This window comes from Gymnodraco acuticeps, unplaced genomic scaffold, assembly GCF_902827175.1.
Source record: "Gymnodraco acuticeps unplaced genomic scaffold, fGymAcu1.1, whole genome shotgun sequence".
NCBI lineage: Eukaryota > Metazoa > Chordata > Actinopteri > Perciformes > Bathydraconidae > Gymnodraco > Gymnodraco acuticeps.
The window spans coordinates 4946355-4973388 of NW_022990590.1; the positions used below are offsets into that span (position 1 = coordinate 4946355).

Consider the following 27034-nt stretch of genomic DNA (forward strand, 5'->3'; position numbering starts at 1 on the left):
GGTTTACACATACAAGGAACATCCCTTGGTGTATATGGCCCATACATAAACACAGCTAAAACCTTAATAAGATGTTAATGAAAATGCTCGTTTGTTATTTCATTCTTCGTTCATAGCGAAGGTTTGCGAGAAAACGTTTTTTATGTTTTTAAGGTAAGTCATTCATATGGTCATTTTGTTGGTAAAGTATTCCTTTAAATGCGTCACAGTAGTCGACATGGGTTTTATTTATCTATGATTATGGTTTAATCTGTGTCTTTTTTAAATGAATAGCCAAACTAATCTTCTGCAACTTGTATTTTTTATTATTGCAACCAACTGGAAGACAATACATCACATAAACATCATTGCAGTTTTTCAGAAAATGGAAAACAAAATAAAACAACATTTATATATTTTTTGCCACGGTATTGGACAACGTTGATATTTACATGTAGTGATGAAATAGGTCTTGAAATCATTCTTTGGCAATATGATTGCACAATAAGGAGAGAATTGAACATTAACTGAACAAAAAACAAAAAAAAACAACTACACCCGGGAGCACTCTGCATCACATCTCACAGATCAATAACAGTTTTGCATTTTGACATCTCTAACCTATGGCTTTCCAATACTCAGACAGTCACTAAAAAAAAAAAATGGCAGTATTGTAGATAATTTTGTCAGAGAGAAAAACAAAACAGAACATGAAAACGCGCATAACAAAAAAAAAAAAATGGCAACTGTATATTTTAAGAGTTTCATTTGTATGTTTGGCAGGTTTGAAACTAACACTTGTTTTAACGGGCTTTTTAGGCAGTGAAGTATATTTCCTTTGCTTTAATAGTATATTTGTGTGTTTTTGCAGGACTCAAAGGTCAGGAGTTCATCCCTCCTGCATGTCACCGAGTGAGTCAGAGGGAAAAAGGTGGATTTTGTTCCCCCTCGACATGCCTCTTGCCAGCTGAACACGTTATTAGTCACCACAACAGTGGATTGTTGCCACAAATACAGCAGAGTGCTTGACCTGGGCTGCGGGAGCACTCTGACAGATATCAGACGAGAGACGGATGGCACACAACAAGACAGTGTCTCCTTTTAGCCTTTTTTTAAATATGTCGGCATGGATACCATACAAATGCGAAGCCAGTGATGCATGCTACAGGTGGCAAAAGACTGTACCGGAGGATGGGACATGCATTTGTTTGCCTGCTTGGCTCGCTGACTATCAATCGACAAAGAAAACAAAATAAAACTTGTGACTGCTGCTACAACCAAAAACCAGCCTGATTTTATCCTGAAAAGCTGCAAGTGGAGGGGATTCAATACTTTATGCATTACTGTTTACGGAATAATAGAGTGGTGCAGGAATGAGTCCTTAAACCCAGGATTGAGTTAGCAAAAACGTCTTTTTGGACGCCTAAAATAAGATCTGTGGTGAACACAAGCTTAAGAGATGTTCAGGTTGTGTTTTACGACATAAAATAAGTCAGAAAAAACTCTACTGGTATCGTAAAAATTGCGATTTCTTTAAAACAAAAAACTACAAATCGTCATCAGGTCGAACGTTAGCCGCCGTTAGCTTAGCGGTAGTGAAGTAAAGTCATGCGAGCGTGATGTAGTTTTCTTTATAGCATAATGTTGGCATTTTACTTAATTGACGCTCTAAAAATCATCAAAGGGGTGTTAATTTGTAGAGATAATACTGCTCAACAAAAATTATACATTTCATGTGTGTTTGCCACAGATCTTATTTTCTGCAATATTCCACAATCCAATGGAAAAATCCTATTGTTTTTTGTCGAGGGAGCCCTTGCTATGCTAACTTCCCGGTCGGCCTACAGAAATACGTCATCACCGCACCACTCTATGGCAGTGTGGTATTTATATCACTTCTGATGCAAAAATGTCAAAGCCCCCAACTGACCCTTGTGGATTTCCATGATATTGTCTTGTAGATTGGCAAAATATATTTAAATAAACACCTCCAGACAGAGCTCTTGAGATAAATATGTATACAAGCTTGACATCCACAAGTGATTCCTTTAATCAAAGGGTACAATACTGTTTGTAAATTAAAAAAACGATGCCATCTCCTACATTCCTCTTTCTTTTCAACACCTACGTTTGGAGATATGAGGTTCTTTCAAAGTTTCCCATGCCCGTCCGATCCAAACATTTACACTGACTATGCCGATGGGAAAATAAGGACACATGTACATTTACACACAGGAGAGAAAAAGTAAACAATACTGTTATAAATAAAGACGTGAAACGTTCTGACATGTCGGGGGGGACATGACGACAGAGGTACTGAGGGCAGGCAGGCAGGCAGGCACAATGTTAAAGGGTGTGTGTTCCTGGGCACACAAACAAACTCACACACTCTACAGATGTGTTCTGAAATAACACTGGGGTTAACATTGAACACCTAAAAATCACTGTACAGGCAGAAGAAGACGGAAGCCCACCCTAAGAGGTGATCCAGCTGGCCTACAGAGCCTGAACCCGAAGCCCGAGAGGTGCAGAGTGATCCCCCCCGCTCCTCCCTGAAGACGTGTCTTTGAAAGCCCGCTCAGAGGAAAAATAGAACCCAAAAAGATTCAAACTAAACAAAAAAACAAACAAAATTAATCCATTATAATCACGGGTATAAGAATTGGCGGCAAAACTTTTTTTCTTTCCTCTAGGATCAAGGTTTATATGAAAATAAGTCATGCTTCATGCTAAATACATTGTTTATCTTACATGATTTTTGAATAAAAAAGATTTGCTTTTTATCTTATTTACAAGCACCCATGCAATATAACTGAGAAAGTCCTGCAGGTCAAATTGCTTCAATTAAGAAAGGAAAAAAATAAAATATTTTCTAACCTTTTTACAGAGTTGCCCGCGTGGGACAAATTGCTTATATCTTTATGAGGGAAGAGTGAGGGTAAACAGACACAAACAGAAATCTAAAAACCCACAGTTCATGTATATAGTTTCTTTGACATTGTCAAATGAATAGGAAGGTGGTTGTAGCTAACTGGTAGCTACCATATCTATACCAAGTGTCTACGTCTATGGACAGAAGTACTGGGGAAGATTCAGGGACGTTTTACATTATGCAACAACAACAACAAAATGAAGGAGATATTGCCTCAGACCCGGCACACTATCCATCTCTATGGTGATAAACATGACCATTTTTTTTTCATTTTAAAATATCTATTCTTAAATACTATGAGTGCTCTTGAAATAAACCCCATGATGCTTCTATTATAAGTGGTGTTAAATAATCTTAAGTGCATGAATATATATCACATTGGGTTTTACAATTATTTTTGACGCTTGAGGTCGTCCTCCCTTAGCTCTTCTTTACCGCTATGCCTTCTTTATATTTTTTCATTTTTTGTCAGCTGTCGTAATCGGCTACATGAAGCAACCTGGTCGCTTTATCTTTGGCACAGTCTCACATTTGTGCTCGTGGATGTCGGAGAAGTGATGCGAGCGAGCGTCCCGGGGAAGAGCGCCAAGTCTCGTTTTTGAAAAAGGCTCCGCCGCCGTCGTCTTTTTTTGCTGGCATCACTGCGAAATTGCTACAGATTCACATAGAAACAAACAGGTAAGACAAACAGCCATCCTTTGTGTTCGTGCACTGCGCGCTCCTCAATGTGATTTGGTTTTGTCGCGTCGTCCAAATTAGTGACAAAACATGCGTTGTTGTGTTTTTTTGTATGGCTTTCATCCCCTTTTTAAACAACGAAAACAACAGAGACACATGAGAAATACCCATCGATGTTAGTGTTGCTGAACATGTAGGAAAACATAGATTTTTGATATTGCCACAAATAAGTAGGATTCACCTAATGCCCTGCAGATAGATAGAGGGAGATGAGACGTGTCCGTAGAGACTAATGCTGTAGTTACCTGTTGACCTATTTGTGTATGTGTGTTCATGTGTGTGTGTGTAGCGTCCATTTTGCATGACTACGTGTGTGTTAGTTTCTCAGGGCCTCTTTCTGCTCCTTCTGGCCCTTGGCGGTGCGGTTTGTGATGTTGTTGAGGCAGGCTCGGACCCCCGCCAGGTGGAGCAGAGACCCTGCCGCCTCCTTCATCTCCTCGTCGTCGCTCTCCGGCGGCTTCTCCACCGCCGCCGCGCGCCGCTTCTTCAGGGGCAGCGTGTCGCTAATGCCCCTCGCTCGGTTTTTGGTCCACAAACTGCTCCCTGCCAGAGTCCCAGCGCCCGGCCCCGAGCTACGTCTCTGTCCGCGTAGGGACTGCTGGGAAATGTAGTTAGCAGCGGCGGCGGCGGAGGTGATGTGAGAATCTAGCGGGATCTCCCGGGGCTCGGGTTTGACGTCCGATTGGATCTCCACTGCGATGATGTCGTCTTCGTCGTCGTCCATCTCGGAGGAAGGGGAGCAAAGCCTGCTGGGGGATTTGGCGGTGCTGTAAGTGTGGTCGTCCTGGAGGTCCTCACTGCAGAGCGGCGGGGAGTAGCGGGACGGGCTGTCCTGTCCTCGGCTTAGATAATCTCCCAGGGATGATCTGTATGAGGCAAGGACAGGAGAAAGTGTTACTGCCAGCCAGGTGGCCCGCTGCACCCCCCCACTCCACCGAGGCTCTGCATTTGGCTGTAAAGCAAAAATAATCCATGTGATAATCTATCAAACTCAAATAGCCCCCTAGGGCCTAATGTGCATATTTTTCAGGTCAGATTCAAACCTACGAAAAAAAGAGTCAGCCTTCCCTTTTTTTTCTTTTTGGTGAAATGACTCATTCTCAGATTGCCACCTATGCATTTTCCTCATGACACTGTGCATTTTGAGCATGCTCCCTGAGGTGCTGAAACATGCTGAGCACATAAAGAAGCTTTTGAAGTGAGGATGATGATTCTGCAGCCGTTTAACCGCTATGCGCTTTGCATCAGCCGCCGCATTACAGTGCAACACATGTTGTTGCTCCTGTAGTCAGGAGACACTTTTCTCTGTACGGAGTTAAAGGACAGGGGTGTTCTCTGACAAGCGATACATCTAAAAGGAGCTTCTGCAGCCTGCCCTGTACCCCTGGACATTTCCCCCCACCCTCAGAATAAGAGTTAGCATATTAATATCTTATAAGAAAAACAAGCACCCCTTACAGTGATCAAATATTCACTGCATACCTTTAGTGAGACTTTGGCTATGTTTAATTCATTGTGCGGTGCAGGCCATCACACTTTTGTGCTGCTATGATGGATGTGCATGTCCAAGCATGCTCCGAATGTTCTTTAAATCATGAGTCCTCTCCCTCTAATAAACCTGTTTGTGTGTGTTTTTGTGTGAGACCGTTATATAAACACACCCTGATGAATTGTCTGGACCAGCCAGGAGCGTGTGAATGCCTCTGACTTTTGGACATAATAAAGATGTAATTATGTAAACTATCCGTGGAAAGTTTTTGGTGCGAGGTCTGTTTTGTGTACGCGTGCATATTTGTGTTTATTTGAGAGCTACTGTGTGTGAGCTTGTGGGTGTGCATGTATTTGACGCAACACTTTAAAGGGGCCCTATTATACTTTTCTCCTGTAGTGTGTTATATAGGTTTGTGTAGTTGTAAATGGTCTGCAAAGGCTAAAATCCTAAAGTTCCCTCTAGAGGGAGTTTCTGAATGTATGTAAGTCGCTTTGGATAAAAGCGTCTAACAAATGACATGTAATGTAATGTAATAATGACATCACTACGTAACACCTGTGCTTCTAATGGTTAGCACTCGAAAGCAATTTAAGGCTGCAGCCACACGAGGACAAAAACGGCCGTTTGCGTTACTGTTTAGTGTCATATAGACCATTCAGCCACACGAGGACGACCGCATACGGCACTAAACGACTGAGGAAACGATAACGGGTCCCAAGGTGGATAGAACGGCATACGCAACGCTCTGGGGGGTCAAACAGCTCCGTGTGTGCGCCCTATACGATCATTTTCTGATAATGATTGCGCAATAGCCCCGCCTCTCCCCACCTCTGCTGCTCACCTCCGCGTACCCCGCGCCATTGCTGATGTGTTTCGCCACCAACAACAACAACAATGGCGGATCGCAGAGTTGCTATCGTGCTCCGGACGCTACTGACCATGCTACAGTTCTTTGTGCAACATCTACAGCAGACTTACACATCCGGGGGGATCTTACTCCTGCTTTTGTGGATATGTACTGCAGCTTCAGCGATCATTTTCTGATAATGATTGCGCAATAGCCCCGCCTCTCCCCACCTCTGCTGCTCACCCCCGCGTCAAAGTAAACTGCACACTGAATTCAGATTATTTATCTTTCTCTCGATATGGACATAAACGCGAGTGAAGTCTAATCTGACAGGACGGAGACACCTCTCAAACTACCTAGTTATAAATATGTTTATTTTTACTGTCGGCCGGGTCACTCATTACTGGATCAACTGCTGCATGAAACAGACACTGGCGCTGTCCGAAGAGAGGGAGGAAAAAGAGAGGCTCCGTGTATTTTATTATTATATTATATAGAGTCGTTATTCATTTGTTTTAAAGCTCAATAAATAACAAAGAAGACCTTTGACCGGCACTTTTATAATTGTGTCGGAAGATTTAAACTTTAATACACGTTGACTGGCAAAAAACTCTGGGGGACCCTGATGTAAACAAGACGAAAGTCTTTCTCTGGTCTGCATCCCCTTAACAATTGTATGTTTTGAGCTGTACTGTACTGTACCCAATATACAAGCTGTTAATAAACTTTTCAATCAATCAATCAATCAATGCCCGGTTCCCTCGGCCCCCACCGCGGAGAATAAACAGAAGGGAAACCATGACAACCATGCTTCTTCGCTGCTATTTTGGAGGATGTTACAGCGCCACGTACAGGCTCCTGCATATGTACTGCAGCTTCTCCAGCGGTTGGAGCTAAACGGAGCGGTCTCGTGTGGGCAGACACTAGGCTTGTTTGAGACGCGTTGCGGCTCGCCTCGAAAGTAGACGAGAATAGCCGATCGCAGCCGTGGGAGGTCTCAAAAAGCTCGCCTGAAGTCGGACAGCTCGGAGTCGGCTTCGTCTTCTTCTCTCGGTTTTTTGGCGGATTGCAAACAGCTTGAAGGTGCATACCGCCACCTCCGGAGTCGGCTTGACTCGGTTTGCATTTATAAAGAATGCACACATGTGTTTAATCGTTAATGTCAGATAAGCACTAAGTAAATAGCCTACATTTGTTCCTGCTCAAGATTAGATTCAACTTTATTGTTATTGCACATATTACAGGTGAGACAACGAAATGCACTTTAGCTTCTAACCAGGTGCAACAAGCAGTAAAGTGAAAAGTAATGTACACAATCTACAGAATAACATATAGAATTAATTGAATGATGAATAAACAGTGAGGGCTATGAATACACTAGATACACACAGCAGCCTGTGAGCAGTATGAACAGTGTGTATGAATATGCTAAGATATATAAAGTATGAAAACGGTATGCAGTGCAAGTATAGTCTAAAATATATAGATATTAATTTCATGATGATAAACATTGTGGAACAATGATGAAAAATAGGAATGGATGTGGCGACGTAAAACTGACACAAAACAACAACAAACTTTTGCCGAGCCAATTGGAAAGTTTCATCACCAGCACGTGGTAAAAACCACCAATGAGCGCTCAGCTCGAGATACCAGCGAGTCGTTTCCCATCAAGCATTTCGCTTCCGCAGCCCGTGGAGAGGAAATGCGCCGCCTCGCCGCGCCTCGCTCTCAAGGCTGCGGGCGTCTTTGTCCCGCGAGATTTCAACGTCTCATGTAGACGGGCCTCCAGAGCAAGTCGGACAAAATGACTAACCATCATGCAACGCACTAGCAAGACGTTGATCGCAACTGCGCAGGTCTGCGCAGGTCTCGCTTGTCTCAAACAAGCCTACTATCCAGATAACTATTGCGTGTGGACGGAAGCTTGTTTGCGATTGCGTTTGCGTTAATCCTATGCGTTTAGCCGTTTTCGTCCTCGTGTGGCCGGGGTCTAAGTGGTAGGCTAAGGGGCGGGACAGCTCTAAGCATTTGACAAATCACAACACAGCCGGCTAGCTAACCAATCAGAGCAGACTGGGCTCTGGTTTCAGACAGAGGGTGAAAGTAGGGAGCAGTATGTTTAATCAAGTAGAGGATCCGAGTACTTTTTCCACCTCTGATAATACAGTAAACAGGAGAAAAGTAAACCCACCTTATGGCTGAGGTTCTGCTCCCCACAGGGCTTACAGGTAGGGGTCTTATCACAGGGAAGAATGCCTGGCTACGGATACGGGCGCCATTTTGGATCACACCACGGGGAACTAAAAGAGAGAGAAAAAAGCACTTGTTAGAAGTTATACACACAGATAAAACCACAAATCACATGCAACACAAACATCAGTTTCAAAGTAGGAAGGAAAGATTCTTCAAGACCCGATCGGACCAAGACTCCGGGAGCAGCTCAATGAGGCTGTCTGAGGAGGCCAACAGGGCAATATTGATGAGCAAGGCAAGGTTAAATTGAGCGGGAAAGCGTCATAAATGAGTTAAGGCCGCTGCGAATCATTCAATTACCAACGACCGCTGGGCTCGGCTGAATCCGGCCTGTCTGAGGCTGTGGACTGAGCAGCAGGCAGCGAGAAGTTAAAGGGCAATACCGCACCTTTGAAAATGTGCAAGAAATTACACATTTGTCTTTGAAACTTGGATAAAACTCATACAATTAAAAATTTTTAGTGAGCCACATACAATACTCCAAATTCAAAATGTATACCTTTATTAGTCGTATTTGAGTAAGATTCTTTCCACTGTTTATTATTTTCTCAATTTCAATACGATGCGATTTGAATAGGTAAAAAACACAACATTATAATCAATGAGGACAATATGTTTAAGAATTGTTAACCTAAATTAAACCTGAGATTAAGATTGTCAGAACAAAGTAAAGTCTAAGGAGCCCAAAATCATCAATCAAAACCCCAAAAATGTTTAGTTGAATAACATTGAGAGGCCAGAGAAATGGGGGCATTTTTCCTGAAAGAAAATGACTGAAACGGGTAATCAATTATTACAATTCTTGCCGGCTATTAATTTCCGGTCAAATAATTGCTTTAGCCCTAATTAGGTACACCATTTCCCTTTACCTCTATCAATGACACTACTGACTTGAAGGTGAACAAGATATGAATTAGAAATGCATCTGTATAAATCAGTCCGACAGCTTACTAAGAATGACAGAAAAAAGTAAAAGTAATGCCCGGACTGCTTCGTTGAGACATAGATTTGTGACAGAAACATTTCCCAGGAGCACAGTGGGCTCCATCATTAAGACATTTCCAGAAATTGTCCATCTGGTCAACACTTACCAGGCAGAAAGGGCCTTGGTCAGGGAGCAAAAAGGAGAATAAATGGTCTAATGGCCTTGGTAACAAATTGTCAAGGAAACTGGAGAATCTACCAGAAGGACAACTCTCCAGTACTCCATCTAAGAGCCATTTCACTCTGCTGAATGAACAAGCATATGGCAACCCACCTGGAGTTTACCAAATAGTGCTTTCTCTGATCTAATGAGACAGAAATTGAGTCCTCGGGTCTGAAATTTCAACCGGGAAAAAACACATACTGCTTATCACCTGGTGTCACTACGCTGCATAGCGCGACTTTGGCTCCATCATATAAAACCCAGCCGAGTACAAACAGGCCCTCGAAGAAAAATGCAGAGAACTGGGATTTGCCTTCCAGCAACACAACACCCCGAAGCACACATCCAGGATAATGGACTGGCTTTGGAACAAATCCCTGAATGTCCTTGAGTATCCCCACCCAAAGCCTGGACTTGAAGCCATTTGAAAATCTGTGGGGAGACCTGAGGATCGCAGTGCAGCAACACTCCTAATCCAATCAGACAGCTGGTAGACGCAGGATTTACAGCCGTAGTCCCTGTCAATGTATTCTGCATACTGTAGTGACATTTCTGTTTGGATTTTTAATACATCTGCACCTAAGGAATAGATCGACTTACTGGCTATGGCGAGAAGATAGATACCACTCTTGTGTGTGTATGCTAAACAACAAGCTAGAGGTAGCAGCCAGTTAGCTTAGCTTAGCTTAGCATAAGACAGGAAAAGGTGGTATGTGTCACTTCTACACCTTTTTCACAGATTAAACAAACAAGATATAATGTGTTTATTAGTAAGCTCTTAGTGTGCCTGGATACATAATTTTGATATATTTGGACAAAGCCAGGATAGTTTCCACAGACTCCCATCCTTATGCTAAGCTAAGCTAACAGGCTGCTAGCTGAAGCCTCATATGCGCTTTACAGTCATGGCATGAGTGGTGTCAATCTTCTCATCCAACTCTCAGCAAGCTAGTGAATAAACTTATTTTCCAAATGTCCTACATTTTTTTTAACATTTGTATGTTTTCACTATTTCATAATGAATAAGGATTATGAGTAGACCAGTGTGAATAAAAAACATTTTAAGAATTCAACTTGTGATGCCATAAAGATTTAAAATCAACTTGACATGGAATGAATTTAACCTTCCATTGTGTCCAGGGGGATTTCTGATGACAGTGGAACATCTTTCTGGTTCAGAACGGTCTCAGTATTAAAAAAAGAATAACCCTTTTAAGCCCCATCAGATAATAGCTTTTTTTTTAATTCAGCTTTATATTTTCCATCAAGGTCAAAGTCATGACTCCCTGACCATTTTTAAAAAATAGGGGAGAAGGGAGATCTATGTGGATGCTTTCAACTCTGCAACAGCTGCACATCTATATCTATATCTTTATTGTCTGTGTTGCAGAGGAGAAGAGAGGTGAAAAGGAGAGTGCGTGTGTTCATCTGAGCCAAAAGCTCTCATTACTCAGGGTCGGCAAATCACCACCACCGCCATCCCAGCTCAGTAAAACAGCTGTCATTTTCATCTCGGGGGTCAGTTTGCATTTTGCACATGACGACCTGCTGTTTGCTTATTCTGCAGCACAAGCAATATTTAACTATAGCTGAATAAACTGTAGTTGAGTTCTATTATTATAAAAGGTGGTGCAGTGATGATGTATCTTTTAGGTGGCCCCGGAAGTAGGGGATTTTTCCCTTGGTTTTTGGAATATAGCATAAAATAAGATATGTGGAAAACACAAGTTGATGATATTGACTTGATTTGTCCAGAAGGATAATCGCCGCATATTAAAATATTTGTATAACAGTTGAAGCGTAAATGCCGGAAGTAAAAAGTGAACGTTTGGCTATAAACAATATATCACAGTCGCATCACTTTGCAACACTGCTAAGCTAACGGCGGCTAACGTTTGACATGATGATATTTAGTAGTCTTATTTAGTCACTTGTTTGCAACCACCTTTTTGTGACATATAGAAGCTTCAGACATTAAGAAAAAGGTCTGTTTACTGACATTTTTCATTTTTAAAAGTGCCTATATTACCCACGGAATGTTTTTACAGGTATATAAACCAAAAACCTGTTGAAAAAAAAAATGCACTTTAAGATGAGGGAAGTCATTCCTGCACCACTCTATTCATGATTGATGTTACGAGGATAAATGTAATTCACCCCAGGAACCGCAAGCTCATTAAAACATACAAGTTGTCCCGCGAGGCCGCCCGGAAAACACTCCCACAACGTGTATTTCTTTCAACGGAGCGGATGAGATATGACGGTTGTGTTTGTCGTTTGTTATAGTCGGTGTGTTGCTGTAGCCTTTCCCCTGGCCGGCTGTGTCCACAGTAATCTTATTGACTCCAGTTAGTGCGGCCCGGCCCCTGATATCTCCAGCTCTGCTCTCCATAACCTTATAAGTAGGTCCCTGCACAGAGTCTCTTTTGTAATCTTGATAACTCGCTGCATGGCCGTGTGTATGTGTGTGTATGTGTGTGGACAGTGCATTAGGTCTCCCCGGGTTGATGTGCCTCCCGCCCCTGCTTCCCCACCTCGCTCCAGTCAGGCTTTGGGTTGCCATAGCAACGGCTCCCCTTCCACATGCCACAGAGTAGTAGATCATGCATCAGCAGAGAAAGTGATAGAGAGAAGCAGAGAGAAAAGAAAAGGGGGAAAGGAAATAGCGAGCTCTGTTTGACATGGCCTCTCATAGCTCAGCGACACACTCCTGAGCGCCACTGTTTACCCTAGACACACACACACACCTAGCGCAAGCAACTCTCCTCTTGTGTGCGTGTTTTAAATCTCCACCTCCTCACGTTAGATTTTTCTCAGCAAAGCCCTTCTCTTTGTCTTTCTAATTCCGTCCCCTCCTGTTGATTTCCTCCCCTTCCTCCATCCATCTCGCTTCCATCCCATGTACAGTGGTGACTCATCTTTCCCACTGAGCCATGCACGCCGGGCCCCGCAGGTGAAAAGCCTGGGACATATGCTAAGGAGATGAGGTGACAAACTAAATGTGGGGGGCGTGGGGGGGTAGCATGGCAGCGCTGCCAAAGACTGTCCTCACTCACTGAGATTGAGCTATACATTTTACAAGCTGAAAGCAAGGAAAAACCACAACATTCGGCTCTGAAAGCGGGGCGCACTGAGGGAAGGGAATTTAAATACAGAAGAGGAGCGGTGTCTGTCCGCTTCTCCGTCTTTTTGTTTCCTGGAGAGAAAATATCCTCTAGGTTGTCTTCCCATGTCTGGTCAGCTGCTCTGCCTTTCTGTCTGCTTCCTATGTCTTCGTCTGCCTGTTTTCCTCAGAACCCCCGCCCCCCTCCCCCCCTCCTCTCTGCTCTCCTGTTCAAATTAGTTCCACATGGCCCTGCAGGCTGCAGTCTCCTCTCAGGCCGGCAGAGGAGCGGAGCAGACAGGCACACAAACACACTCGGTTTAAAGTTCAAAGGTCACTCCCAGCAGAGACACACAAGTGGCCTCTCTCTCAGTGAAACACCCCCCTCATCCCCCCCACCCACCTGTTTATCTGCCGTGTTGAACAGAGTACAGTCTGAGGGCAGGATGCCGACTGACTGGCTGCAGATTAGCTGGAGGGCTAACTGGCTCATCAATTTTGACACTCCAGCTGAGTGTCTAAGAGGCAGGCTGACTGACAAGTGCAATGATTTATGGGAATGGGGGGGGGGCAAAAATAAAAGCGACACTTAATTAAGCAACACTTAAGTAAGCTAACGTAATACACCTTTTTAACAGGGTTACAAACATGGGTCATATAAGGCTGAACTATGGATGTATTGTATATAGGGACTAATTGGAAGGGTGCCTCGTTCATTCAAATGAAGTTGCTCAGTGGCACATGAAGCCAAAATGGACTGAATCCGAGTATGATTTATTTTTTTAATCTGTCAGGGATCTACAACGAATCCCCGCCTCTAATCTGCTCTGTTTAGATTTAGCGAAAAATATATATATACGCTGATACGTCTCTTTTCCTCACTTTATGTTGCATTGACCAGAGTGAAGTATTTAGCAAACAGAGAAACACTAGTTTTGTTGATTATATTTTGTATCATTATTCTAAATCTTAGTAGTGTAAATTAAAGTGGACTAGACGTATAAAGAAACGTAAAAGGAAAAAAAGGAAATGAATATGCTCAGTAGCTGAAAATGTTATTTAAGTACTAGAGTAAATGTACGTAGTTACTGACCACCACTGCCAGCAGGAAACCTGCTACTACATCACAACTGGTTAACTTCTTTTTTTCTATTGATACCATTTTCCAGTATTTATGGAACACTTTCATTTGATTTCTGAGTCTATTCCCCTAACCTATTTAAAAAAATCTAATCTTTGACCTCCTGTTTGAGCTGAGTTGATTTGGGCTCCTTTGAAATCTCAAATGTGCCTGGAAAATCTAAAAGGGAAAATGAAAATGATTTTACCCGTGAAGTTGAGTTTTCTCGTCACGATGTGTTTTCATCTGCCAGTAACAGTAGCACTGTACCTGAATACAGATATAAGGTTCTTGTAGGTATTTCAGTTCATTTAGACTGTACTTTCCCACATGTTATGGTTTAAATGGGGGTTGCACGGCTTGGAAAAATGACTAATTGTGATTATTTTATTGATATTGACTGTATTTACGATATGATTTGCATAATATAGGGAATAATCTATTTGAAACATAATTGACATTATCATTTAAAAAGTGATAGAAAATGAACTTTTTATCAAAGAGGATCGTTTGTAGGCCGAAAGCACCTTAATACGTGATTCAAATATTTTCACATATTTTGCCTTAACTGAAACGTTAACTTTAATTAACTGTATTATGCCAACAGATTCCACATACTTGTATTAGGTCCGTTGAAAGCAATAATATTAAGTTTAAATAAAACAATATAAGGTTCAACTTAATATTTTGCTTTCAACTAACCTAATACAAGCAAGTGGAATATGTTGACGTTTAATTAAAGTCAATGTAATAGTTATTTCAGTGTAGTGTGCAAACTGCATTTTGCACTAATCCATAATGCGATAAAACTTTGATTGATTGTGAAATGAATTGTGCCATAGGTATAATACTGGATTGTTGTTACAGATGCATTAACATCCAAGCAGTATTCTACTGTAGCTGGCTACTGGCACATTTTAAAACTTGTGGGAAGTTTGACTTTTTGTAGAAAAATGTATTGTATCAAATCAAATCAAGTTTTATTTATAAAGCCCATTTAAAAGCGATTTTTGGTCGAGCCAAAGTGCTGTACATGTAATAAAAACACTTTACTACAATCACAATAAAAGACAATAATTACAACAGAAATATAAAAAACACAGGGAATAGTCAGGTGTCGTGCTCCGCTCTGACTAGAAGGCCAGGGAGAAGAAGTGAGTTTTTAGTGTTGATTTAAAAACCCTAATGTCTGGGCCGACCTCACATGGAGGGGCAGAGTGTTCCAGAGCCTGGGGCCCGCTGCTGCGAAGGCTCAGTGCCCTCAGGTTTTGAGCCTGGTCTTGGGCACTATCAGCAAGGCTCTGGCTGGGGTGTAGCGATGGAGGAGTTCGGCTATATAGGCAGGATCCAGCCCATTTAGGGCTTTGAAAACAAATAAAATGATTTTAAAATCAATTCGGAACCGAACTGGAAGCCAGTGTAGTGAGGCCAGAATTGGGGTGATGTGGTCACGCTTTTTGTGGCCAGTCAGAAGACGTGCAGCTGCGTTCTGCACTAGCTGCAGACGTCTATTGAGGCCTGGTCCATACCCACATACAGAGCGTTGCAGTAATCCAGTCTTGAGGTTACGAAGGCGTTAATAACCCTTTCTAGGTCTTTAAAAGATAAAAACGACTTGGTCTTCTTAACCAATAGTCGTATTTTAAAAAAGCAGGATTTGACTACGGTGCTGACCTGCTTGTCAAATTTAAAAGTGCTAGTGAAGGTCACTCCAAGGTTCATGACAGAGGGGAGGATGTTTTTATTGAGAGAGCCCAGAATATCAACCGGAGAGGCTGGAGGTTGGAGTCCAAAAAAGATGACCTCTGTCTTGCTCTCGTTGAGGCATTGTATAGTAATATGATGCTTACAAGATCAATTCATAACAGTGTAGTATGCATAAAGGAGCATACTGAAATACTGAAATACATTAACTACTGCTATCTAGCTGCAAAATCAAAAAGCACCAAAGCCCAACCTTGTCTGCAGTCCGAGTAAAATATTCAGACTTTCCTGTTCTGTTAGTTTCAAAAGGAGTATCATTTACAAATGTGACTCAAGAGAAGCAGGAACTCAAAGCGGTTGTGCTGTGCTGATATGCTGCAATCAAACATTTAGAAAAATGTTTCTATTAACTTGGAAACAGCCCACCTCTGCAGTTGACAGGTTAATAAAGTTTGTAAATGAACGCATAGGGCTTCTCTTTTAAATTACAGCAGGTACTTAAATAAAAGAGAAACACTTGGGAGAGATCCTGTATAATTTAGAGCTCCTGAATGATGAACTCTGGGCGGATGTTAAGGATTAAGGACGCAGCTGCCAGGCCACAGGGAGAGGCACATCTCACCCAGCCCGGCTCTGAGAGCTCTGGGAACGGGAGATGGAAGTAATAACGGAGGCACTAACAGCCCCGAACTCTTCCTGACAGCCCCCCCCCTCCCTCATCTTTTTCCTTGTCTTTGCCTCTGGCTGTGTGACACAACTTTCTTTCTTTCTTCCCCCTCGCTGCCTATGAATGTCACGCCCGGCCATTCCGCACCCTTTCAAAAACACGTTTAAAAAAGTTTCCCCCCGTGCTCTCCCTCCACCTATCTTTCTCTCTGTCCCGCTCAGACGCATCACTCTCACATCGTCTAGAGGGAGTCCAGGTTTCCAGACACTGCTCACTATCCTCGGCTCCTTGACCATTACTACTCCATTATCAGCGGCGATGGAGGGCGCGCCGCAGACGCCTAATGTATCCATTTCCCCCTCCATTTAGAACTCGGCAGCCCAGTGAGCTCCTGGAGTGCTCCCTGATTGGGATTGAATGTCCATTTAAACTGCCGTCCAGCCACCAGGGAGGAGGCAGGGGGGGGGGGGGGGGTGGGGGAGGAGAGGAATAATGGGAAATACAGGGAGAAGGATGCGTACAGGAGTAAAAGTGTTGAATGAGGAAAGGAGGCAAGGGGATTGCCTGATTTGAATCAGAGTTTTCTCCCCCTTTCTTTTGTGTCCCTCACTTGCTGTGTCTCCATCACTCCTTTTTAACTTTCAAACACGCCTCAGTCGGAAAAAAAGCTCTCCTCCTCTGGCGCCGAGCCAAGTGTCAGAACTCAGCACTCGGTATTCTCAAGGTGCGCTTCTAAAAAGAGGGATTTGGAATTGAGATGATTAGAGTTGGCATATCCGTAGAGAGTGGAAGGGAAGGGAGGGAGGAAGAGGGTGAGACAGACAGAGAGAGAAAGAAATAAAACAGAAGAGGCAGGAGATCACACACACACACACACATGTACAGTACAAGACTTGAGGTGAAACCGTACCTTGTAGGAGAACTCCTCCGTTCTTTCTGAAGAGGGGACTTCCCGACCACAATGGAGGACTAGAAAATAAGAAGAAGGGATAAGGAGGGCAGGGAGGGGAGAGAAAAAGATAAAACTGGTCAACCATTTGATCATGTTGCAGCAGTCAAAGCAGCCCGGCGGGCTTCGTCACGAGGCAGATAGCAAGGCAGGAATTTGAGCCCATAAGCCAGAGCTTCTGATTATAGTGATTAGATTCCCGGGTGTCCCCACTGTTGCCATTATTCCCTGTGATTACCTCGGAGAATTACAGCCTCGCCGCTGTAGTCCATGGGGGTAATTTCTCATGACAAACCCCCACCGCCCGCCACTAGTCCATTCACACACATGAACACAGAAGGAAAAAAAAAACTCTTGTAAAACACACACACATTTAACACTCGTGTCGCGAGTTTAAGACAGACACACGCGCCGAGGAACACGCACTCACTTTAGGTGATCATTGCACCACTAATGAGGGAGGTAATGATGGCATTTCTCACGGAGGCATCTTCACTCATACGAGCGCACACACACGCGAGAAGACAATGGATACAGTTCTGCTGGTGGATCCATTATTTTTAAAAGGCGGAAGATGGAGGGATAGAGGAAAGGAGGAAGAGAGAAATGGGGGGGTGTAAGAGCTTTTCCAGGTTGAGTGGTCTTTAGCTCCACATTAGACAACACATCTGACTGCTCCTCTCTTTTTTTCACAGGCTGTTCTCAAATCATCGTGTGTCTGACAACTCTTGGTCATATGTACACACACAAACACGTGCAAAGCAAACAGGAGGGAACACCTGGGGACGCTGAGAACTCTGAGAAAAAAAGAAAAAGCAGCCACTCGTTCCCACTCATCAGGAGAGTTCCCTTTGTAATGCGAGTCCTGTTTTATGTTGGGCTAAGCTGCTGTATGAGAGGATTTGGACGTCTGCACTTGTGATGTGGCTCTCACCTCACCAGATGCAAGGGGAGAGATGGACACTCCGTCACACACTCTCACACACACACACACTCACACACACACACACACACACTCAGACTCACGCACTAACTCTACACGCACACACAGACATGGCAATACGCAAAAAGCAGCGAACGCAAATTCCAGCCCTGAGCCACCTGCTGTTGCCATGGAGAGTTGCCACATTGGGTTGCCACGGCGATAACATATTTTTCCTGCGCTAACAGCCTGTCTGTTTTCCCTACCACCCCACCCTCTCCCTTTTCTCACTCTTCCTATTTGCGCCGTCTCCCCCCCCCTTTTTCCTCTCACCCGACAAATGGCTCCACGGCGCGACAGCACCTGCCTTACACTACATGTGTTGCCATGGCGGCGTTCCCGTTGCCAAGGCAACCCTGTGCATTTAATGTAGTGGGCGAGGGGCTAAACTCGTGGCTCGTTCTGCAAACCCCCCCTCATCCACCCATAACGTCTTTTTTATTTTATTTCTCCAATGAGGGGGGTGAGAGAAAGAAATAAAGAAACACAGGGGGGGAGAGAAAGCTCCTCCCCAACCCCCTTGAGACACCCTTCCCTCCTCCCCCCCCCACCCTCCTTCTCATCCAGATGCTGATGGGGTGTGAAGGAATGCACCATGGAGCTGACCTCCTACCCAGCATGCTCTCTTTCTCCCTTCCACACAAACAGCCTTGCATGTGTCATCCACTACACCCATTTGCAAATGCATGCACAGGAGACACCACACACACACACACACACACACACACACACACACACACACACACACACACACACACACACACACACACACACACACACACACACACACACACACACACACACACACACCACACACACACACACACACACACACACACACACACACACACACACACACACACACACACACACACACACACACACACACACACACACACACACACACACACACACACACACACACACACACACACACACACACACACACACACACACACACACACACACACACACACACACACACACACACACACACACACACACACACACACACACACACACACACACACACACACACACACACACACACACACACACACACACACAATGAAAAAGCAAGAGATGTGAGGGACGAAGAGTAGAGGACAAAGAAGTCTCCCTCTCTCTCCCTCTCTCTCTCCATCTTCCACTGCTGAGTGCATAGAACTGCTTGAGACGGTCCTTGACATGGTGCAACCACACCGTCATTACACTTCATAACATAATATTCTTCAGAGTGAGAGCTCTTCAGAGATATTGTGATAGATTGATTGTACCTTCTGCGGTCAAAGATACGTAAAAAAGGGAAACGGTTCATCTTCCACAAACAGTAAAGAAAGAAAATGCTTTGTATTGAAGGTATTTGATGAGGCGTGTTTCTTTGTTTCACATTACTCATACTTCTTGTAAAGTAAAGTACATATAACAATAAATAAAGAGTTAAAAAAAGAAATCTTTCATAGGCAGTACATTTGATTTAGTGATTTGTTACATTTATACCCTACTTTACTTAAAATTCAAACTGTAAGGCTCAATAATATTATACAAATAATTCGTTTTTACCTCAAAGTTTTCTGTGATGACCTTTTAAAAGTAAATTGTTACGTTAAAGATTTGAACATTGTGGTTGTTAAATGATTTACCATGAGTATGAATGTTAACTGAATTGTCTATTTTAATGTATGGCACACTGAACAGTATATGGGATAAAGTTAAAAGAGAAGTTTTAAAAAAAAGACCCCATAGATTTTGTTTTCAAAGCGTTCAGTTGTATCCCATGGCCTTCATCCGTTAATCTTTTTGTGTCATACAAAAAGTTTTCCATGAAACGTCTGCATGTTGTCAAAACTATCTTCATTATATCTATCGATGATGTTATTTTTTGGTCAAATCCCTACTTTGCATGCACATTTTCCACAGCTGTGATCTCCGGGCCCCAGGCAATACGCACTTCTTTGTTGTCTCAAGTGAACAAAAGTGCATAAGCAGTTGTCGACATTGCCTCTATTGTTGCGAGTTATTAAATATAACTTTAAAGAGTAATATTCATTATCCCTAGCCCATAAAACCTTGATTTCCCCTTTAATGTATTACTTTAAGTGGCTTTAAAGTAAGAATATACTGTAAATTATTTATATTAAGTGCGGTATTTGAACGCCGTACAAACCAAAGATAGCATTATATAAGCTGCTGTACCTTTTATTTAGTTATTGTTTTACAACCTCTGCATATACTTTATATATAGACATGTGCAAATACATTTTTATACATATTAAATCAGCCTTGTTTGAGGCAGCCTTAAGATTTTGATTTCCAACGACCACTTCTTCATGCTTGTCGTGCTTATGATAAATAAATCACTTTTTCATTGTTGTGCCAGTACATCAAATGGAATGATTACAGATGTCTGGGGCCTACTCTTACACACGTTTTCCTAATACAGCCGACGTGTTTAATATGTTTGGGACCCGGCGCTGTGGATCCAGCAGCTTTACTGACGATGGAGAGGTTAAAGGAGCATACAAGTGGTGTTCATGTTTTAGCCCATTAGCAACAAATTGTGCATACTGTACATGCTGTGCGCCTGCTTTAAGTCGCTGTTGGCCAATTTCAACAGCACACCATCAATTCCTAGATTGATTTCCATTTGACTTTCCAGGCAGCCGCTGGTTTCCATTCATTTAAGGATGATATGAGGCCTGCAGAGACTTGAAAGCTGCTTGTTATTCAATAATAGGTGAGACATTTAGAAGCCTTCAAAGTAAATATTTTGTTACATTTGATCCAGTCAAATGATTACCCCAATTGTAGTGAGATTTTTGTGGGAGAAAAAAAATGGTGGGTATATGACCTGTGACTAGCAAAACAGATTTATATGGTGGCCCTTTTTATGGTATTTTAAAGAGATAGAGTGGTGCAGGAATTAGTCCTCATCCCAGGAATGAGTTAGCATTGTAGCACTTCCAGGTTCCCTTGTCTTGAAGCCAATGTATTTTTTAAATAGTTGTTCATTGGATTATCAAAATAAGGTCAGTGGTTAACACAAGATCTTCATGTTTCGCCCCCCCAAAACAACCCTCTGTAAATATTCACTGATAAATGCCAGGAACTTCTCCCTGACTTCAAACAAACATTGCTAACAGCATGAGATGTTACCTTAGGCTAGTGAAACTGATGTAAATGTCCCCTTGTTTTATGGCATTTTACAGACCAAACAATTGAGTGGTCCAGGAACAAGTCTTAAACCCGGGAAATAAGTTTCCCATTTTATCACTTGATGGCCCCCTTGTCTCCAAATCAATGTTTTTTTTAAGAAATGTTAGTTGGATTCTCAAAATAAGGTCTCAGGTTAATTCATGTTTATGAGATTTTTTACATTTTGTTGTACTTCATAAAATATGTCTGTAAATACTCACTGTTAAACGTCGGAAGCGTGTACGTGACTTAAAATCGGCGGTTGCTAACAAGTAGCTGTTGACGTAGTTCGTTTAAAGCATTACGTTAGCTCTATAATTCTAGCAATCGCATTTACGCTTCAACTCAATCCCATAGTTTCTTGTCGAAGGGAACCCTTGCAAGGCCTACTTCGCGTCGGCCTACCAAATCCGTCTTCATTGCACCACTCGATGAATCGGGAATATATTTGTCAGATTAATTGATCGCTCAGGTGCTACATCACAAGGAGCCTCTATCCAAGAAATGGACTCTCCTCACTTGCTCTCTAATTCCCCACTGTGTCACAATGCAAATGAACAAGCTCCCCTCTCTCCCCCTCCCATCCTCTCCATACTCCCAACCTCTCCTCACTCCACACCCCCCCTTCCTCCTCATGTTCCGAATCCGGCCTCCAATTTGTTCCACTTCCCCATACCTCATTGTTCAAAATGACACTTTTACATTTTATGGTGAACCAATTATTCTGTCTTACACAGTCCGCTGGCTCTGCAATCCAACCTGCCCGGATCAACTGGGGAGCGGGGTGGTGGTGGTGGTGGTGGGGGGGGAGGAGGTGGTCGGGTATGCGGAGAGAGAGAAAAGAGAGAAAGCGGAAGAAAGGGAAAAAAGACAACTAATAGTACCTCTTGCTGACATGTCCACGGGGATGGGCAGGGGAGCTGGAAACGGAGAAGTTAGCGAAGGGAGAGGGTGGAGGCTGGAGGAGAGGTCAGGAGAGGGAAACAACACAGGTGGATGCTGATGCTGCGGAGAGGTGTGCGGGGCGTGAGAGTGAAGTGGATGTAGACAAAGGAGGATTTAATTGAATGATAAAGTGGTGCAGATAGAGTGAAAAGAGCGGAGGGAGAGAAGGGATAAATCACAGCAGGGATAAATAAAGAAGACGGAGCGCCGGGTTCCCCACCAGCTGTAATGTATGCCTGAGGATGAGCGGGAGGGTGTGTGTGTGTGTGGGACATTAAAAGAAAGGGAGACAAGAGAGTGAGAGCAGCGGAACGGAGGAGTGCGAGGAGCCGGAGGAAAGGAGGGATGGACAGGATATGCCGGGGAGAGGGCGAGGGAGGGAACTAGTGAACATGCGGAGAGAGGAAAAAAGGCAAGCAGCGGTTTTTACCTGTGAAGAGCCTGAGGGGGAAGGAGATACTGTAGGAGGAGGGATGGAAGTGTAGCTGCATGAAAACAGCGTGCAAAAAGATTTAAGGAAAGGATGGGGCGGGTCAGATGTATAATGCCTGGGGCAGGTGGGTGGAGAGAGAAGGAGAGAGGTGGAGGAGTGCATGTGTTTTATGTTCTCTATGCAGTACAGCTGCAAACACCGATTATTTTTATATTCTTGATTTATGCATAGAATGTTTATTTATCCGTCGTTCAGTCTTTTAAAGCAAATACATCAGGGAAAATATATGATTAAACAGTGATGAATAGCTGCTTGTTTTGTCAGAAAAAACTATTGAAATCTCAAAAATATTTAATTTAATATGATATATGTGACTGGATTTTGGCACTGCTCTCTCCATTTGATTAAATTAGGATTCAGAAAGGCCTGACGTGAAGTGATTTGATTCTGCAGATCCAATTATATTAAATAAATAGCTATAATGTATTGACACACAGTAAAAGAAAACAGTTCTCTGAGCATTTCAATTAAAAAAACACAAATGAAGAATTAAACCAAATAAGCACAACTATACTATTTATAACAAATAACCACAGTTAAAAAAAAACTTTAAAAGGTCCCATGTCATGGTCATTTCTACTGATCATAATTCCATTGTTGAGGTCTACTAAAATAGATATATATATATTGTGCAATGTTCCAAACTCGCATTGGTTTCTCTCACAGCATCTCTGTATAGTATGTGTATTCACTCTCTGTCCTAAACGGCTTGTTGGAGCTCCTCCCCCCCCCCCTCCCTGTGAGCCCAGTGGCCGTCTGCGAGACAGCGAGACACAGCGAAACCCAGCCCGAAACACACACACACACCCGCAGACTGGCTGGGAGTTTGTGTGGGAGCTCAGGCTGAGTTCCGCAGTGTCTCGCCGACCCCACACCAGTGAGCCAGCTCACACTGTCCCGCTCCTCGCAGCAGCGAGCCTCGCAACGTCCCGCCGAGTGTGTATGTGTGAGGAAGTCCACGGATTGGTCCAAACGTAACGGCTCCGCGGACGTTACGTTACTATACCCAAATACGTCACTATACCCAAGAAGAAACAAATGGCGTTCTGGGGCAGCATAGACAGGTCTTTTCTGTGTTAGAGTTTTACTCGCTACAGGGTGTACTTTGAGGGTTTGTGACTCTGCAGACCGTTTACATGCAGAAAAACCTTCATAACACACAAGGGACGGGTAATAACCGGAAAAGCATGACATGGGACCTTTAACACTTAAAATAATTGATATCTGATTATTACATTTGTTTAAGTCTTTTGATCGAGATTGATTGAGTAAATGATTATAACTTCATTTACTTTTTTCTTAGAGGCTTGACTCGATAATCCAAATCTGATTCACTACAAAGTCATAAATCACTTTTTTCAACCTGCGACCTGTTCACAAGTGGGTCTGTTTGTGGGATTGATCACGGGCATAACAACACCCCCCTGATAGACCATATAAAGCTCCCCGTTTGTTAAATGGTTTCATCAAAACAAAAATGTCGCCCATGAGTAAAAAAAAACTCCTGCTGTCGCGAGTCAGTAAAAGAAAGCATTACACATTTAGCAGTGTCTGTAGTTGCTATAAGGGGACCTAAAACAATTAAAAACACATCATAAAATGTTATACTAGCACAGCTGCAGTGGCGTACTGTGACAGAAATAAAGAGGGGATGGTAGAGATGGAGTTAGAGGAGGCCATGAATAAGATGGATTGGGGCCAGGGAATGTGAAAAATACTAGACGAGGGAATAGAATGAAAACAGCGAACCATTGGGCGCCATAGAGCATGATGCTGGACAGAAACATGCATAAATACCCAGATATAGCTGTCTGAACTTTTCTACTAACTACATTATTGAACTCTTTGCTTCTGTGCCAACATATGCCAAAAAGAAAGATAAAATCTAAGAAAAACGTTCAAACTTTACAGGAAATTGGCGAGCCACCAGGGTGATGACATTTATTCGGTTTCTTTTCAAAGGTTCCGTTTGGGTTCCATTTGATCCTCTGTATGTCAGCAGGGTTATGGAAAAAGCACTGGCTCGATATTTATGCAAGTTAGATGAAGGTAGTTGCATGGGCCATGGAAGAAACCATAACATGTGGGAGCAAATTACTTAATCCCAGGCAGATACACTTATTTTTCACTTCTTTAAACTTTGAATAGGGCAGGGCCTTTTCGGAGTCATTCACTTAATCGTACTTTACTAGAGTGCCCTTCTATTTACGTTAATTGTAGCTTTATCAATTATTATAGTTGATTTCAATTGTATATTTTACCTACTAATTATTTATATTATGATTCTAAAGTCAAACAAATATATTTTTTCCAGTGGTGGATTAAGTCAACATGCCTGTGCATGGCATAAAAGAAAAATAAATGAGTGCCTTATGAGTGAGAGGTGACTCATACACTTAGAATGAGTTAGCATCTTAGCACCTCTGGATTTCATCATCTCAAAGTCAATGGTTTTCTGAATGAGATTATTAATGAAAAGTTATCGTACACGTGCTTTTGCCACTTCTGCAATATTCCAATGAAAAACTCCCATTGCATTTAGTTCCAAAACTCTATAAATACCGCAAATTAACCCAATCAAAACTCACGAGGAGAGAGATATTTCATAATAATTCATTAGCCAATCAGCTTATCCGTCTTACCTGTGGTGAAATGTCTGAGGCAGGGTGGGTGGGGAGGTGGAGGGGGTGGCCAGGCCGGGTGAGTAAGGATGATACGGCGTCTTCTTCAGCGCCTGGATCAGGTTGTGTCTGTACTCGGGATCTATGGACCACAGAGAGCCTTTGCCTATGCTCTGAAAGGAAGAGACAGATGAGAGAGACGTTATTGGAAGTGCCGGTGGGCCCCTCAAAGCACAAACACAAACACAGCGCGGCACGCGGATGTCAGCCAACAAGTCCAAAGCCCAAACACAAGCTCAAAGTCCGGAGCCTTATTTACCAAACCACCTGTACACACACACAGCAGTTATTCCCATATTCCCAACGGAACATAACACTCGGAGGAATGAAAATGAACACATCCTCAATACCACCGCGCTCTATATTTTCCAATCCTCTGCCTTTCCTCAGAAAATAAAGGGAAACTCTTTAACTTTTTTTCACTCCAGAGGCGATGATGATTCGTATTTTTAGATCAAAGCAGCTTTCCCCCTCACCTAATGAAGCTGTCGGCTCGCAATCTGAGTGAAACCAGCCTATAGATTATAGCGGAGGGAGGTATCTGGATGAAAATACATCCCCTGTCTCCATCTCTCACTGCCTTCTCTGCACTTTCATCTGCCTTGTCATCTGAACGTGGCGAAATATGGAGTTTGTGTACGGCAGACGCTGATAATTGCAGGGGGGGGGGGTTAAATATAAAATGAAATGTTGGCTCATGTTCAGCTCACTTTGTAGTGCTCTGTGATATGATACGGGTACAGGCTCCAAGGTGGGGAGGTGTCATGATGGCAGGCTTCTGATTTCCACAAATACGGCAAGAAATATTTTAAGAGGGAAACGTCAGATGTGCCAGATACACACCTTTAATGCTATCCACATCAGAGGATCAGTCACCAAAATTATAAAAAAACACTCACTTATCTCTAGTAGTGTCTTGCCATGCAGCTCATTTCAGTTTACTAAGCTCTGGTTAAGAGTTGTAAGAGATGTTTTTGCCACATTTTAAAAGCTCATAATTAATATTGTTAAGCCCTATTCACACAGGATTAGGGATAGAAATGATGTAATTGTTACCAATACAACTCTACAGTTTTCCTTTCAAATGTTAGTCAACAGGAACATTTTAAATTAGCGGCTGATAACAGCTAACAGCTTATGGCTAACACCTAACAGCTTACGGCTAACAGCTAACGACTAACAGCTACTAGCTAACAGCTAACGACTAACAGCTACTAGCTAACAGACAACGGCTAACAGCTAACGTTAACAAGCTCACCTACTGCCGTTTTCAACACTGATATAATGTTCAGAGAGCATAATCAGGGGAAAAATAGTGTGAGTTCCATGGATCGACTACGTACCAAAAGTATCGCTTCTTGTGACACCCCTACTGCCTCTACTAATAATTGCGTAGGTCGTGTTATGTTATCCTGTGTGAATGTGGATGAGTAATTCCTAAAACACATGAGGTTGCTTGTTAACAAGTGTGAAAGGGTTTTAGTCTGGATAATTCACTGACCTCATCGTAAGCTTTTTTCTTTGGAACCACTTTCTACCAAAGCATAGCTCCTACATTAGACAATTGGGGGACACAATTTCTGCGAAGACATGTTACTGTTTCTTTGGTAAATTCTTTAGTAAATCATGAAAACATTTGCCAAATTAGAACAATATTTAAAGAAAATAAACATTAGCAGATGTTGTCTTTAAGGCTTTCCCTCAATATCATGTTAATCATCTTGTGACAATTCAAGTTTATTTAGCTGCCTCTTAGTAGGCGAGTACAGGAAACAATGTTATAAAGAAGAGAAATAAAGAAGTC

General features: G+C 42.8%; 1 protein-coding gene across 1 annotated transcript in view; it reads right to left on the reverse strand.

The window, feature by feature from the left end:
• Nucleotides 1–284: 284 nt before the first annotated feature.
• Nucleotides 285–27034, reverse strand: part of LOC117554202 (forkhead box protein N3-like) — a 69877-nt gene continuing 43127 nt past the window's right edge. Inside the window, exons 3-6 of the mRNA XM_034228500.1 lie at nucleotides 25192–25343; nucleotides 16896–16954; nucleotides 8183–8291; nucleotides 285–4515 (exon numbers count right to left, since the gene is read on the reverse strand). Coding sequence (XP_034084391.1) covers nucleotides 3966–4515; nucleotides 8183–8291; nucleotides 16896–16954; nucleotides 25192–25343 — 870 coding nt within the window. The 3' untranslated portion in view covers nucleotides 285–3965. The remainder of the gene's footprint in view (nucleotides 4516–8182; nucleotides 8292–16895; nucleotides 16955–25191; nucleotides 25344–27034) is intronic.